Source organism: Eretmochelys imbricata, chromosome 5 (assembly GCF_965152235.1).
Source record: "Eretmochelys imbricata isolate rEreImb1 chromosome 5, rEreImb1.hap1, whole genome shotgun sequence".
NCBI classification, from domain to species: Eukaryota; Metazoa; Chordata; order Testudines; family Cheloniidae; genus Eretmochelys; species Eretmochelys imbricata.
The window spans coordinates 51,199,501-51,213,863 of record NC_135576.1 but is presented as its reverse complement, the minus strand read 5'-3'; the positions used below and the strand labels follow the sequence as shown (position 1 = coordinate 51,213,863).

The 14,363-nt window shown below is 43.2% G+C and overlaps 1 protein-coding gene across 2 annotated transcripts in view; it reads left to right on the top strand.

The window, feature by feature from the left end:
* The window catches only part of DHFR (dihydrofolate reductase), a 67,446-nt gene that overhangs the window by 13,110 nt on the left and 39,973 nt on the right, over positions 1-14,363 (top strand). For both annotated transcript variants that reach the window (XM_077817125.1, XM_077817124.1), the window contains exon 4: positions 9,648-9,774. In XM_077817125.1, the coding sequence (XP_077673251.1) occupies positions 9,648-9,774 (127 nt within the window). The remainder of the gene's footprint in view (positions 1-9,647; positions 9,775-14,363) is intronic.

Here is a 14,363-nt window from a genome sequence, read left to right as displayed (position 1 = left end):
GTATCAGCAAAAAGAACGAGGAGTACTTGTGATACTAATTTAAATTTGTTAGTCTCTAAGGTGCCACAAGTACTCCTCGTTCTTTTAGTTTATATAAAAAGAACAGGAGTACTTGTGGCACCTTAGAGACTAACAAATTTATTAGAGCATAAGCTTTCTTGGGCTACTGCCCATTTCATCGGATGCATAGAATGTAACATATAGTAAGAAGATAGATATAGATAGATACATACAGAGAAGGTGGAAGTTGCCATACAAACTGTAAGAGGCTAATTAATTAACATGAGCTATTATCAGCAGGAGAAAAAACACTTTTGTAGTGATAGTAAGATGGCCTACTTAGACAGTTGACAAAAAGGTGTGAGGATACTTAACATGGGGAAATAGATTCAATATATGTAATGACCCAGCCACTCCCTCTCTCTATTCAAACCCAAGTTAATGGTATCCAGTTTGCATATTAATTCAAGCTCAGCAGTTTCTCGTTGGAGTCTGTTTTTGAAGCTTCTCTGTTGCAAAATTGCCACCCATAAGTCTTTTACTGAGTGGCCAGAGGGGTTGAAGTGTTCTCCTTCCAGTTTTTGAATGTTATGATTCCTGATGTCAGATTTGTGTCCATTTATTCTTTTGCGTAGAGGCTGTCCGGTTTGGCCAATGTGCATGGCAGACGGGCATTGATGGTACGTGATGGCATATATCACATTGGTAGATGTGCAGGTAAATGAGCCCCTGATGGCGTGGCTCATGTGATTAGGTCCTATGATGGAGTCACTTGAATAAATATGTGGACAGAGTTGGCATCAGGCTTTGTTGCAAGGATAGGTTCCTGGGTTAGTGTTTTTTGGTGTGTGGTTGCTGGAGAGTATTTGCTTCAGGTTGGTGGGCTGTCTCCCACGATCTGTGAGAGTGAGGGATCGTTTTTCAGGATAGGTTGTAAATCTTTGATGCGCTGGAGAGGTTTTAGTTGGGGGCTGAAGGTGACAGTTAGTGGCGTTCTGTTATTTTCTTTGTTGGGCCTGTCCTGTAGTAGGTGACTTCTGGGTACTCTTCTGGCTCTGTCAATCTGTTTTTTCACTTCCGCAGGTGGGTAGTGTAGTTGTAAGAATGCTTGATAGAGATCTTGTAGGTGTTTGTCTGAGGGATTGGAGCAAATGCGGTTGTATCGTAGAGCTTGGCTGTAGACAATGGCTCGTGTGGTGTGTCCTGGATGGAAGCTAGAGGCATGTAGGTAAGTATAGCAGTCAGTAGGTTTCCGGTATAGGGTGGTGGCTATGTGACCATCAGTTATTAGCACAGTAGTGTCCAGGAAATGGACCACTTGTGTGGATTGGTCTAGGCTGAAGTTGATGGTGGGATGGAAATTGATGAAATCATGGTGGAATTCCTCAAGGGCTTCTTTTCCATGGGTCCAGATGATGAAGATGTCATCGATGTAGCGCAAGTAAAGTGATATGCCATCATGTGCCATCAATGCGTGTCTGCCATGTACATTGGCCAAACCAGACAGTCTCTACGCAAAAGAATAAATGGACACAAATCTGACATCAGGAATCATAACATTCAAAAACCGATAGGAGAACACTTCAACCTCTCTGGCCAATCGGTAAAAGACTTATGGGTGGCAATCTTGCAACAGAAAAGCTTCAAAAATAGACTCCAACGAGAAACTGCTGAGCTTGAATTAATATGCAAACTGGATACCATTAACTTGGGTTTGAATAGAGAGTGGGAATGGCTGGGTCATTTAAACATATTGAATCTATTTCCCCATGTTAAGTATCCTCACACCTTCTTGTCAACTGTCTAAGTGGGCCATCTTGATTATCACTACAGAAGTGTTTTTTCTCCTGCTGATAATAGCTCATGTTAATTAATTAGCCTCTCACAGTTTATATGGCAACTTCCACCTTCTTTGTGTGTGTGTGTGTGTGTGTGTGTATTATCTCTTCTTACTATATGTTCCATTCTATGTATCTAATAAAGTGGGCCATAGCCCACGAAAGCTTATGCTCTAATAAATTTGTTAGTCTCTAAGGTGCCACAAGTCCTCCTGTTCTTTTTGCGGATACAGACTAACACGGATGCTACTCTGAAACCTTAGTTTATATAGTGAAACTTGAGTCCTGCTTAGCTATACCTTAACCAATCATTTTACTAAAATATTATTAAACAATTCTCTAATCAATCCTAATATATTGTAAAACAATTCTTTAACCAGTCATACCCCCACCACCTTAATTGATTTACACCTAGCAAAATTATTTGTGTAACAGGCAGAAACCATCAAAAAACCAGACCGAGATCATACAGACAAACAATACAGAAGGACGACTTGTGGCACCTGAAACCTGTCAATAGAGAAGTGGGGACCATAAAGACAGAACAATAAAGAAATGAGGATTTCACAGCCATAACTATATCGATAAGTGATTTCTTGCCAGACAGAGTGCTATCAAAATAAGTTTTTTCTTTAACCATTTTAAGATTTATTTCTTTATCTGGTGATGGTGGATGCTAGTAGGACAGGATCACCATAACAGCTCAATATTACATTGTTTTAATGTAATTTAGATGGACTGTGAGGATGAGACTTTCTGCTTCTTGGCTAATGGCTGCAGCTCTCCTAATATGGCGCCAGACAAAGGCCTTAGGCCTTACAGTAGGGCTACAGGAAAAGGTCTTATCCTAACCGTCCCTGCAGACTCAGGGGCTATGGTCTTCCAAGATCTGAACGCTCATATAAACATCAGAGACTTGGGAGCTGTCCATCTTGCGTGCTTGGCCTTTCTTCCACGTGTCAAGGGAAACAGTTGCTGTGTTGTCTGTCTGTTAATACTAGCAGATTGTTTTATGTGACTAGACAAGGAGGCCGTTCCACTCCAGTTGTGCCAGGAGGTTATCCTCCAATGGGAGTTTTATATAGTCGGCTCCATTCACCTCCGAGCTGCTTACCTTCCAGGGGTGCAGAATATGCTTGCAGACCAAATGAGCAGGTCCTTCTCCGATCACTATGATTGACCACTACCTCTGGACATGGCCAGATCCATCTTCCTACCATAGGTGACTCTTCAAGAGGGCCTGTTTGCAACAGGGACCAATAGAAAGTTCCATCACTTCTGTTCCCGTGGGGGTTGGGGAGGTATCACAGCCCAGGTTTATTGATAGGTGCATTTCTGCAGCCCTGGAGGAACACCTTACTATATGCTTTCCATCTGATTCTTTTACTGCCTGAAGTTTTGTCCAAGATCAAACAGGACCATGCTCACCTTATACTTATAGCACCAGAGTGGCCTTGGCAGCACTAGTCCTTGACCCTGCTAACCTTGTCAGTCAGACCTCCACTGTCTCTTCCACGGGATCCAGACATGATTTCCCAGGACCATGGCCACCTCCTCTACCTCAATCTGCAGGCCCTTCATATGACAGCCAGGATGTTTCATGGCTAAGGCTATGTTTTAGTCACGGCTATTTTTAGTAAAAGGCATGGGCATTGAACAAAAATTCAAGGCCCATGACCTGTCCAGGACTTTTACTATATACCCCTGACTAAAACTTGGGGGTGAGAGGCAGTTCTGGGGGGTGGCCCTGGGGGTGCCAGGACCCAGAGGGGGCACCACAGGTGCTCGGGGGTGGATTGGCAGGGATGGGGCAGGTTCCCAACCCCGCTCCTGGGAAGTAGCAACCTCCAGCTCTTAATTCCACATTCTGCCTCTATTCCACCCCAAACCCTGGTTGTGCAGCTCCCATTGGCTGGGAACCATGGCCAGTGCCTGCCGGCGGGGGCAACATGTCGAGCTAGGCGCTAAGGAAGGGGAGGCGCCCCCCCGGTAAGCACCACCCCACACCCCAATCCCCAGCCCTGAGCCCCCCACCCACCCACATTCCTGCTGCTGAGGGATGGGGGGCCTGAGATTGCCCCAGCAGCAACCAGTGTGACTGACCCAGGGGCTGCCTGAGCTTCTCAGGCGGCTCACGGGCTGCTGCAGAGGTCACAGAATCCGTGACAAACACGGAGCCTTATTCATGGCTAACACCATTAGAAAAGGCTTGCAAAAAGTACTTCTACATAGTAGAAAGTCTTCAGACAGGAATACTTACCTGGCTACATAGAAGTATCCGGTTCCACCAGAACGGTGTTCCTCTGGAGTGAGCTCCTATCCAACATATGATGAATTATCTTCTGAACCTAAAACATCAAGGTCTAGCAGTTAGCGCTATCAAGGTTCATCTAGCAACTATTTCAGCTTTCTATCTGTTGGTGAACAACAAATCTTTTTGTTTGTTTGTTTTTCCCCAGTCCCCTTGCTATCGGGTTTTTGAAAGGCCTGAATAGAATATTCCCACAGATACAAGAACATATTCTCCCATGGGAGCTGAACCTGGTATTAGCAAACTTAATGGGACCATCCTTTAAACCACTCGCAATCCATTCTCTACCCCACCTCTCTGTGAAGGTGGCGCTTTTGATCACAATTACCTTGGCAAGAAGAGTGGGCAAGTTGAGAGCTTTGGTTTCAGAGCTTCCCTATGCAGTCTTCTTTAAGGACAAGGTTTACCTTTGCTTTCACATCAGGTTCCTGACAAAAGTGGTATCCAACTCTCATATTAATCAGGCAATCTATTCGCCAACTTTCTTTCGAAAGCCTCATGCTCCTAGAGATGAAGAAAAGCTCTGCTCATTAGACATCAGAAGAGTTTTAGCCTTTTACCTGGACCAGACTAAGTCATTTAGATCATCACAATTGTTCATTGTGGTGGTGAACAGAAGGAAAGGCCACAAGTATCTGTCTGTTCAGAGGATTTCCTCCTGGATTTCTTTGTGTATTCATTTGTGTTACCAGGTGGCTGATGTCACTCCACCAGCTGGAAAGCCTATTCAACTAGGGCACATGCAGAATCTGAAGCTTTTCTGGCACAAATTTCTATTCTGGACATTTGCAAAGTCGCAAGTTGGTCATCAGTACACACATTTGCTTTTCATTACGCTATATCCTATCAGTCCAGGAACAGTACCAGATTCAGGCCTTTTGTTCTACGGTCACTGTTCAAATAGACTGCAGGCCTACCTCCAGATGAATCTGCTTGTGAGTCATCTACAGTGGAACAAACATTTGTAATCAGTTGAAGAAGAAGAAATGGTTACCGACCTTTCCATAACTGTTGTACTGTTGAAATGTGTTGCACATGTCCATTTCATGACCCACCTTCCTTCTCTCTGTTGAAGTCTGTACGGCAAGGAGAAACTGGGTGAGGGGTGGGGGGTGAGGACAGCTCCACCCTGTATACTTTATATCTTCATGCAGAGATGCGCAGCACTAGAGGGCACTCGAGGCACCCTGACAGGTAACGGGGAGGTGAAGGGGAGACAGGAATCTGTCAGTCATGCACTGGGCACACACTCACCTGCAGTAGAATGAATGCGTGCAACACATCTCAAAAAACAACTAGTAACCATTTATTACCCCACATAACATCATTACTCTAGTTCCAATACATGAGTGGACAGCCTAATTGTTGTCCACAATGTTACTTTATATAAGAGAGAGAGGTTACGGGATTTCCGGGAGCCAGAGAAACTACCGTAATTTTATTCCCAGTCACCTATGAATCTTCATAATAAAGGCTACTGGATTGCTTAATGAGATAGAGATGAAGTGCTTGCCTATGCCACCAGTTCAAATCCAGCCCAGGCCAACTACAAAGGATCCCATGCTGCAGTATGTAATATACAGCCAGATTGCTGTGCTCACATGGAGCCCCACTGAAATCAACGGGTATCCGTATGGGTTCAGCAGTCCATCCTCATACTATACAGGGCTTGCGGGATCAGGGTCAAAAGGTGTTTCCCTCTGAGATTTTTTAATGTCCCATGTCATAAATTTTAATTTGAATCCAGTTCTCAGGGAACAGGTATTCCATGTTTCTCACTCTCAGGCACATACATCATTATAATTGGCATTAATTAGCCAGCTTATTACCCAGGTCTGGGCCTGGAAACTATTTTTTTTACTCTCATACCCCTGGAGCTGGCCCTTCTGGAACATTGTTGGTGGGATAGTCATGGTTTGTTCTCCACCTGTTCTGTGGATAACCCCAATATCCAAAGCAGTCAATTCAGCATTCTTCATGTGTGCATTCTTGAATTCACTTTAACATATCATATGTGTGTGTATCAAATCTACATGCAGACATTTTGAGCCTTCTCATAATCTCCCTAGTTCCTGCATTTAATCACACTTCTATAGTTTCTTGACTGCTTGGTAATTTGATTGCTTATGTCGCTTTTTGCGGATTTTCTTTTTCTATTTAGTTTTGTTTCGTTTTGGGCAGTAATAGCCTTCAAGGGAAAACATATACTTCCAGTTTCTCAGAGCCTTGCTCCATGCTTCTCTTAAGCTACCACAATCCCTAGTGACAAGCAAATGTTAACTTGTAAACATCCGTAACCAGAAGCCAATAAATGTAAATGTCTTGCAGGTTGGATAATTCTTCATGACTCTTTCTCCATTCTTCCCCATTTTGAGATACTCTATTAATTTATTCCCCTACCCTGCTCAGTAGAGCCAAATAAAAGAAAACTGTAACATGTCCAAACACTCTTGAAATTATGCACTTCACATGCTAAATGCTATTCAAAGTAAATTGAAGCCAAAATAAAGTAGAAAGGAATCCCACTTGGCAAATGTGTAATGCAGATTAGAGCTTTTCCTGAAGTGATGAAGATGTTTATTCATTTTATATATAGCACTCTGTGAAGTTAATTTTTGCAGCTGCTAGAGCCATGCTCTATTGTTATGCTGTTCTGTGCAAAGATTGTTGTTGTTTGCGGGGGTAGGGGGAAGTAATTGTTTTCATTACTAAGGAGACTGGAAGTGCATTAAACAAGAGTCAGAAACCTTTTTATTTGACCAAAATTGTTAAAACAGTTAAAAGACAGGACTGTGTGTAAATGTTTGAAAGAACATATTGACTACAGGAAATCTGATAGATAGACCACCCAAACTATAAAGAGTAGCAGTAGGGAGAAAGTATGTAGCTAATTTTAGCTACATTACACTGTGCTGCCCATAACTGGGTTAAGCAATGTCCCACATCTGCTCCTAGCCCTGCAGCATTTAAAGATTTCAGTAATCATCCAAAATTTTAACTTTCTCAAGAGGATACCCTATTTAGTATTGTATCCCCATCAGCCATTGTATCGGTCTACAAATGGAGGGCCCAATCCTGCTCTTCAACAAAACAAACAAACAAAAACACCTGGGCATGCATATGTAACCGTAGTGTGTTACTCATAATTCTGTGGAGGATTTGTTTTCTTTTGTTTATGGACATTTGACTAGAACAGTGGCTCTCAACCTTGCCACACTACTGTACCCCTTTCAGGAAGCTGATTTGTCTTGCGTATTCCCAAATTACACCTCACTTAAAAACAACTTGCTTACAAAATATACAAAAGTGTCACAGCCATTATTACTGAAAAATTGCTTACTTTTTCCTTTTTATCAAATAATTATAAAATAAGTCAATTGGAATAAAAATATTGTACTTACATTTCAGTGTATAGTATGTAGAACAGCATAAACAAGTCACTGTCTGTATGAAATTTTAGTTTGTACTGACTTTGCTAGTGCAACTAGGCAAGTATCTAGATGAATTGATGTACCCCCTGGAAGACCTCTGCATACCGACAGGGATACATGTACCCCTAGTTGAAAACCACTGGACTAGAAAAAAAACTGGTGGAAAATATTGCAAGAGAATACGTTTTACATGATATAAATTTTATAAATCTTTTTCCTAAAATAGCCAAAGACCTGTACAGACCTGATTTATATTAATAGAATTGTGTGCATTGACAGAAGTTTGTAGTACCTAAAGTACTTTAAAAGCTAAACTTTTGGGGCACAGCTTCAAATCTGCAGGTAATGACTGCACATCCAGTCAAATAGAAGTTCAAATTAGCATTGTCATCTTTGGGGAGAGGGAAAAATTAAAGTAACTTGGGTTTTTTTGGCAGGGGTTAGAGCAGGGGTCGGCAACCTTTCAGAAGTGGTGTGCCGAGTCTTCATTTATTCACTCTAACTTAAGGTTTTGCGTGCCGGTAATACATTTTAATGTTTTTAGAAGGTCTCTCTCTATAAATCTATATTATATAACTAAACTATTGTTGTATGTAAAGTAAAGAAGGTTTTTAAAATGTTTAAGAAGCTTAATTTAAAATTAAATTAAAATGCAGATATTATCAGTTTAGTGCAGTGGTTCTTAACCTAGGGTGCATGCACCTTCTGGGGGTGCGAGATGCCCTTTCTGGGGGTGCGAGACATGCGAGATTTTTTTAGAGGGTAAATCACTGAAAACACAAATTAAGCACAGTCATATAAGTACAGCTACTTTGTTTCATCAAACCTATGTATTTATTAACATTATACATTTTTTAATGATTACTGTCAGATACAAATTTTTTGAGTTTTTCCAGTTTTTAAGCTAATTGTAGTGTAATTTTTTATAAGGGCTGCAGAGTGCTGGGCCCAGGCCAGGAACAGAGCCCTGAGCTGGCTACCGGTACCCCAAGCCAGCAGGAGGGCTGAGCAGGGCCAGAGGCCCGGACCCCGGCTGGCAGGGGGCTGGGCGGCTAGAACCCCAGACCAGCAGCGAGGTGTGCGGGGCCGGCGGCTGGTATCTCAGGCCGGCAGCAGTCTGAGCAGGGCAGATGGCCGGGACCCCGGCTGGCAAGGGGCCAGCGGCCGGAACCCCAGACTGTCAGCGGGCTGAGCTGGGTGGCAGACAGAACCCCAGACCGGCAGCGGCTCACCCACTGGTGGTCTGGAGTTTGGCCGGTTTCTACCAGCCAGGGTCCTGGCCGCCGGCTCCGCTCAGCCCGCTGCCAGCTGGGGGTTCCGTTCACTCAGGCCAGCAGCGGGCTGAGTGGGGCCAGTGGCCGAGACCCTGGCTGGCCAGGGGCCGGTGGCCGGAACTCCGGACCGGCAGCGGGCTGAGAGGGGCCAGCAGACGGAACCCCAGACCGGCGGCAGGCTGAGCAGCTCAGCCTGCTGCTGGTCTGGGGTTCCATCCGCCGGCTCCTGCCAACCAGGGTCCCAGCCACCGGCCCTGCTCAGCCCGCTGCCAGCCTGGGTTTTCATTCACCCAGGCTGGCAGCCGAGACCCCGGCTGGCAGTAGAGTGCCAGGAAAAATCGGCTTGCATGCTGCTGGTTGCCAACCCCTGGGTTAGAGAGAGGGGATTGTTGTGTGTCTAATTATGAAAAGCATAATTCTAGCAGGAGTCAGGTTGAAACAGAAGTCTGGTAGTTTAATTAGACTTATCAATCTATGTCTCTTGTGTTGTTTAAATAAGTTTCCAATACAAAATTTAAACCCCATAATTTATAATACAACTTAATTAGTTGTTTGTTAAAATAAAATGCTGATTTGTAATGCAGAAGATTCTATTCCACTGTATGGTGGGAACTTTAATTAAACTTCTTATTTTAAAAAAAGTCTACCTTGTTGCTAAAGATTGTGCTAAATGTAAAATGTATTTGGACATGTTTATAAACAAATTTAGACAAAATATAAAGTAGCTACTTAAATTACACTATCATGGCGAACACACTCTACAGCTATTAAGCAATAAAACTTTATTTTCTAGGGAAACCCCAAAAGGAGCAGATTACCTTGCCAAAAGTCTGGATGATGCTTTAGTTCTTCTGGACTCACCAGAGTTAAAAAGTAAGGTAGACATGGTTTGGATCATCGGAGGCAGTTCTGTTTATAAGGTACAGTTGGAACACTAAATTAATACTCTTAAAATGGTATTGTGGGACCATGAGAGGTGGGAGCCAGATGGCTCAGCAGTTAGCACACGCATACAATAACTTGTAATTGTATTGATCAAGTACTTACGACAGGACTAGCACTGGGGATGCTCAAAGCCATATTGGCTGGCTCCAACTGGATAGGCAGCTACTAGCAACAAACTCTCAAAAGTTGACCTTTTTATACCTTATTTACCACATACATATGACTGTGGCCACTATTTCTCGAATCCTTTCCTTTGCTAAAACCAGTTAGAACCATCTTTGATAATTGGGGTTTCTTCAAAGACTTTCCTCCTATCTTATCAGCCATATTCCAGGTCCAGTATTTGCAATCAAACATACCATCTTTCAAGGCCTTTCCACAACTGCTACCCATCTGCACTTTACAACAAACTGCAAAGCATGTATAAATTTTTAGCTAAGCTAATTTAACCCTTTACATTATACTTATCTAATCCTACAGCTGGGCTGCAGGAAGGGCCCTGCAGTTGCAGCTCATGGCCACTAGAAGGTACTGTGGACCTGTGTGGAAGCAAAAGGAATTCTGGGAAGAGCAGGCAAGCAGTGAGGCGGCAGCAGCAACAAGCAGAGATAGTAATGGAGACAGAAAGTGAGGCGTGTACCTAGTGTTGGCCCTAACCTCCTCCACCTAGCAACCAGCCATGCCCCATGCAGACACTCCCATCCCAAACCACTCATCTTCCCCTATCCACACAACAGGTTTCAGCTACCCCTGACACTATCCCTATCCCCACAAAGCCACCTCTTTAACCATTATCAGCTTCTTCTGGACACTCTCTCTCTCCACACATACACCCTCATACCAGATTTAGTCTGGTAATGTTTTTGAGCATGGAAAAAATTATCAGTGATCATCGATTCTAGATCAATGTTCTGCCAACCTCAATGTGTACTTTACAAAAAGGTATGTTTCTTGAACCCGCCTCACTATAACTGATTAAAGTAAATGTATATCTTTTCCCTGTAATGGAAAATTAGGTGTCACTAAGTTCTTATTCAATCATAAGTTCATTTAATAATTGTAAGAAATACATTGTTTTAAAAAATATTTTAATCTTTCACATTATTATCTCACTAATTTGCTATCTTGAAATCGTTTAGTGCAGGTTTTTTTCCCCCCACAAGATGCTTACCTAGCTTTATGGCCAGTTTCTTGAACAACTTGTAAAGGAAAATATAGAAATAGTAGTTACCCTTCATTACCCAACATCTGAGCCCTCTGCTTCCATATTTAATGAAGATACCTTTTTTGGTGGAACTCTTTTCAGATTTGGCGTAATTACAAAATGGGAACAAGAGAGTTGACTTGGCTTCTGTCAAGGTTTCTTCCCCACTCTGAACTCTAGGATACAGATGTGGGGACCTGTATGAAAGACCTCCCTAAGCTTATTCTTACTAGCTTAGGTTAAAAATTTCCCCAAGGTACAAACTTTGCCTTGTCCTTGAACCGTATGCTGCCGCCACCACCAAGTGTCTTACATAAAGACCAGGGAAAGAGCCCACTTGGAGACGTCTTCCCCCAAAATATCCCCCCAAGCCCTATACCCCCTTTCCTGGGGAAGGCTTGATTAAAAATTCTCACCAATTTGTACAGGTGAACACAGACCCAAACCCTTGGATCTTAAGAACAATGAAAAATCAATCGGGTTCTCAAAAGAAGAATTTTAATTAAAGAAAAGGTAAAAGAATCACCTCTGTAAAATCAGGATGGTAAATACCTTACAGGGAAATCTGATTCAAAACATAGAGAATCCCTCTAGGCAAAACCTTAAGTTACAAAAAGATACAAACAGGAATATACATTCCATCCAGCGCAGCTTATTTTACTAGCCATTAAACAAAAGGAAATCTAGCACATTTCTAGCTAGATAACTTACTAATTAACAGTTGTACGGCTGCATTCCTGATCTGTTCCTGGCAAAAGCATCACACGAACAGACGAACCCTTTGTTCCCCCCACTCCAGATTTGAAGTATCTTGTCTCCTCATTGGTTATTTTGGTCAGGTGCCAGCAAGGTTATCTTAGCTTATTAACACTTTACAGGTGAAAGGGTTTTGCCTCTGGCCAGGAGGGATTTTATAGCACTGTATACAGAAAGGTGATTACCCTTCCCTTTATATTTATGACAGTTTCTGTCTGCAGTTCAGAAGAAAGGGCAACTTACGCAGAAGTAATTTCTTCTTGCACATCCAGTGGTTCAAAATATGTATTTTAATGTTCCCTCCTCTTACAGTGAATTTATTCTGTACTGTAGACTTCTAACCTAGTTAACTGTTTTTATCTTGTGCACTGTTTTTTGCTGCCTTGCAGACAACAATGCTATTTGGAACCACAGCACACGTACCCTTGTTTAGAAAAATAATAATTTGCAAGGTGGATACGATAAACAGACTTGATCAAAAGCGGCTTGATCAACATAATAGAATCTGATTTTAAATTTAACTGTTTCCATTATTTCAAGTATCTAATCAAGAGATTTTGTGAAAGCTTGTAGCTTACTGAGAAAAATCTGACAGTTGTGTACGGAATTGTGCATTTAAACTAGCATTATGATTTTAATTATAAGTGTTTTTGATGAAAAGTGAAGGTAATATTTTTAGTGCTTACATCAGGGATGTACTGTAGTTGCGTGATAAAGACTTCTGGAAGATTACCATGTAGAGACGTGCAGGTAGAAAATTATCTGTGTGGATACTAAATGCCTGCTGTTAATTTAAATGAATCATTTTATCCATTGATAGTAGATATCTGCTTTTTAAAGCTTTATTTTGATCGTACTACTTTGTGTGACTTAATGAAGGTATAGGGCCAGTTTTTATTATTAGATGCACGCCCATGTTGGAGGCAGTAATGAGCCACCACCTCTAAAATGGGAGATTCAGGAGACAGTGTGCCTCAAAGACAATGCTGCCTGGAGATCCTGAGAAGAACAGCCATTGCATCACCCTTTAAGATAACGTAGCCTGTGCTCTTCTCAGCTGGTCAGTGTGAGGGACTCTGGCCTCACCTCTTCTCTGCCTCTTTTGGTGTAGGGATGCTTAGGTGAGCTCATGGACTACAGTTGTTTCTGTTCTCTGAATCAGTGTGCAGGCAAGAGAGTGGAAGGACTAGGAGATGTCTCGTGACCAAGTTGGCTTAAAAAACATAGACTCTAAAGGAAATATTGTCCAGGGAATTCTGGCTTGCCCACTTTTCACTTCAGTGGAGCCTTAAAGAAGCAAGATCTTTCACATTCCTATAGACCCCAGCTCAGCAGTGTATAAACACAGCCAGGGTGGACGCTCTCAGAATCTGCTTATGATCCAAACATCACCTCATGCTGCAGGGCAAGATATCAGCATAAATGAGTTAATTTACACCCAGATTAATCCCAGACAACTGGGAACTTCATCCTTCTACTTTATTGATCATACCTCCTCGAATGCACTTTGTGGCCATTGGCTTCAGAATATTGTCAGCAGGTTCAATGATCTCTGGGACGTTAGTGGTAAATATCCTGTTTAACCACTAGACTTTAAACCGGGGGTAAATGTCATCTAATGACTTCAGTCCTTTCCATTCCTAACTTCCTGGAATACTGAAAAGGCTGGTGTAGGAGAGAACCATGATATTTCTGGTATCCCCAGACTGACCTTTGTTATCTTAGTATTCACAACACGGAATGAGGGCACTGACTTCCCTTTTAAGCCTTTCTCTCTGGAATAAGCTGTCACGCTAATGTGTCTTGAGAAGTCTGTTCATCTGTGTCTCATGGAATGGACACCAAGAGGTTAGGGATTGTGTTGGATTATTCTGTTTTTTCCCTCTGGATACAGGTTATACTTGTTAGAATGCAACTGGACATCCAGCAGGCCACAAAATGTAGGCCTATTAACTTCAGAACTTTGATATCTTCCTCTCTGTGCTGGGGCATCTGCCCATACTGGCCCATAAGGGGTTAATAGAGCTTTAGGGAGGCTGCGCAGGAGGCAGCCAATCAGGGCCAGACTTGCCCATATAAGAAGGGATGGGGAGCAGAGCACCTTCAGTCACTCCCTGGATCTTGAGGAGGACTGGCTGCCTAGCAGGCAGAGGACAGCAAGCATCTGGCAGGCAAAGACCTGGGGAGCTAAAGGCAGCTCCTGGCAGGCTGCAGGGATCTGCAGGCTGAGGCCCTGAGGCAAAGGCAAAGAGGGTGCTGGGACTGTGGGGAAGTGGCCCAGGGAGATCTACAGAGGAGTCGGAGGGGGCGCCACAAGCAGCCCTGGATTGTCACCTTTCCCCCCCTCCCGCCCACACTTGCCACTGAGGAAGTGGCTGGACTGAGGGACTGCGATACTGTCCCCCGGAAGGGGGGGACACTGAGTGTGGCACAGACTAAGGGCTGTGTCATGAAGAGGACACTGCAGTCCTTGGGGCAACACGGATCCAGGAGCAGAGGTGACGACAGGCGAGATACCACCAGAAGAGGGTGCAGAGCTAATTTCCAAAACAGCTAGTAGGAGGCACTGCAGTGGTGAGTCCCACCCTGTCACACTCTCCTTCT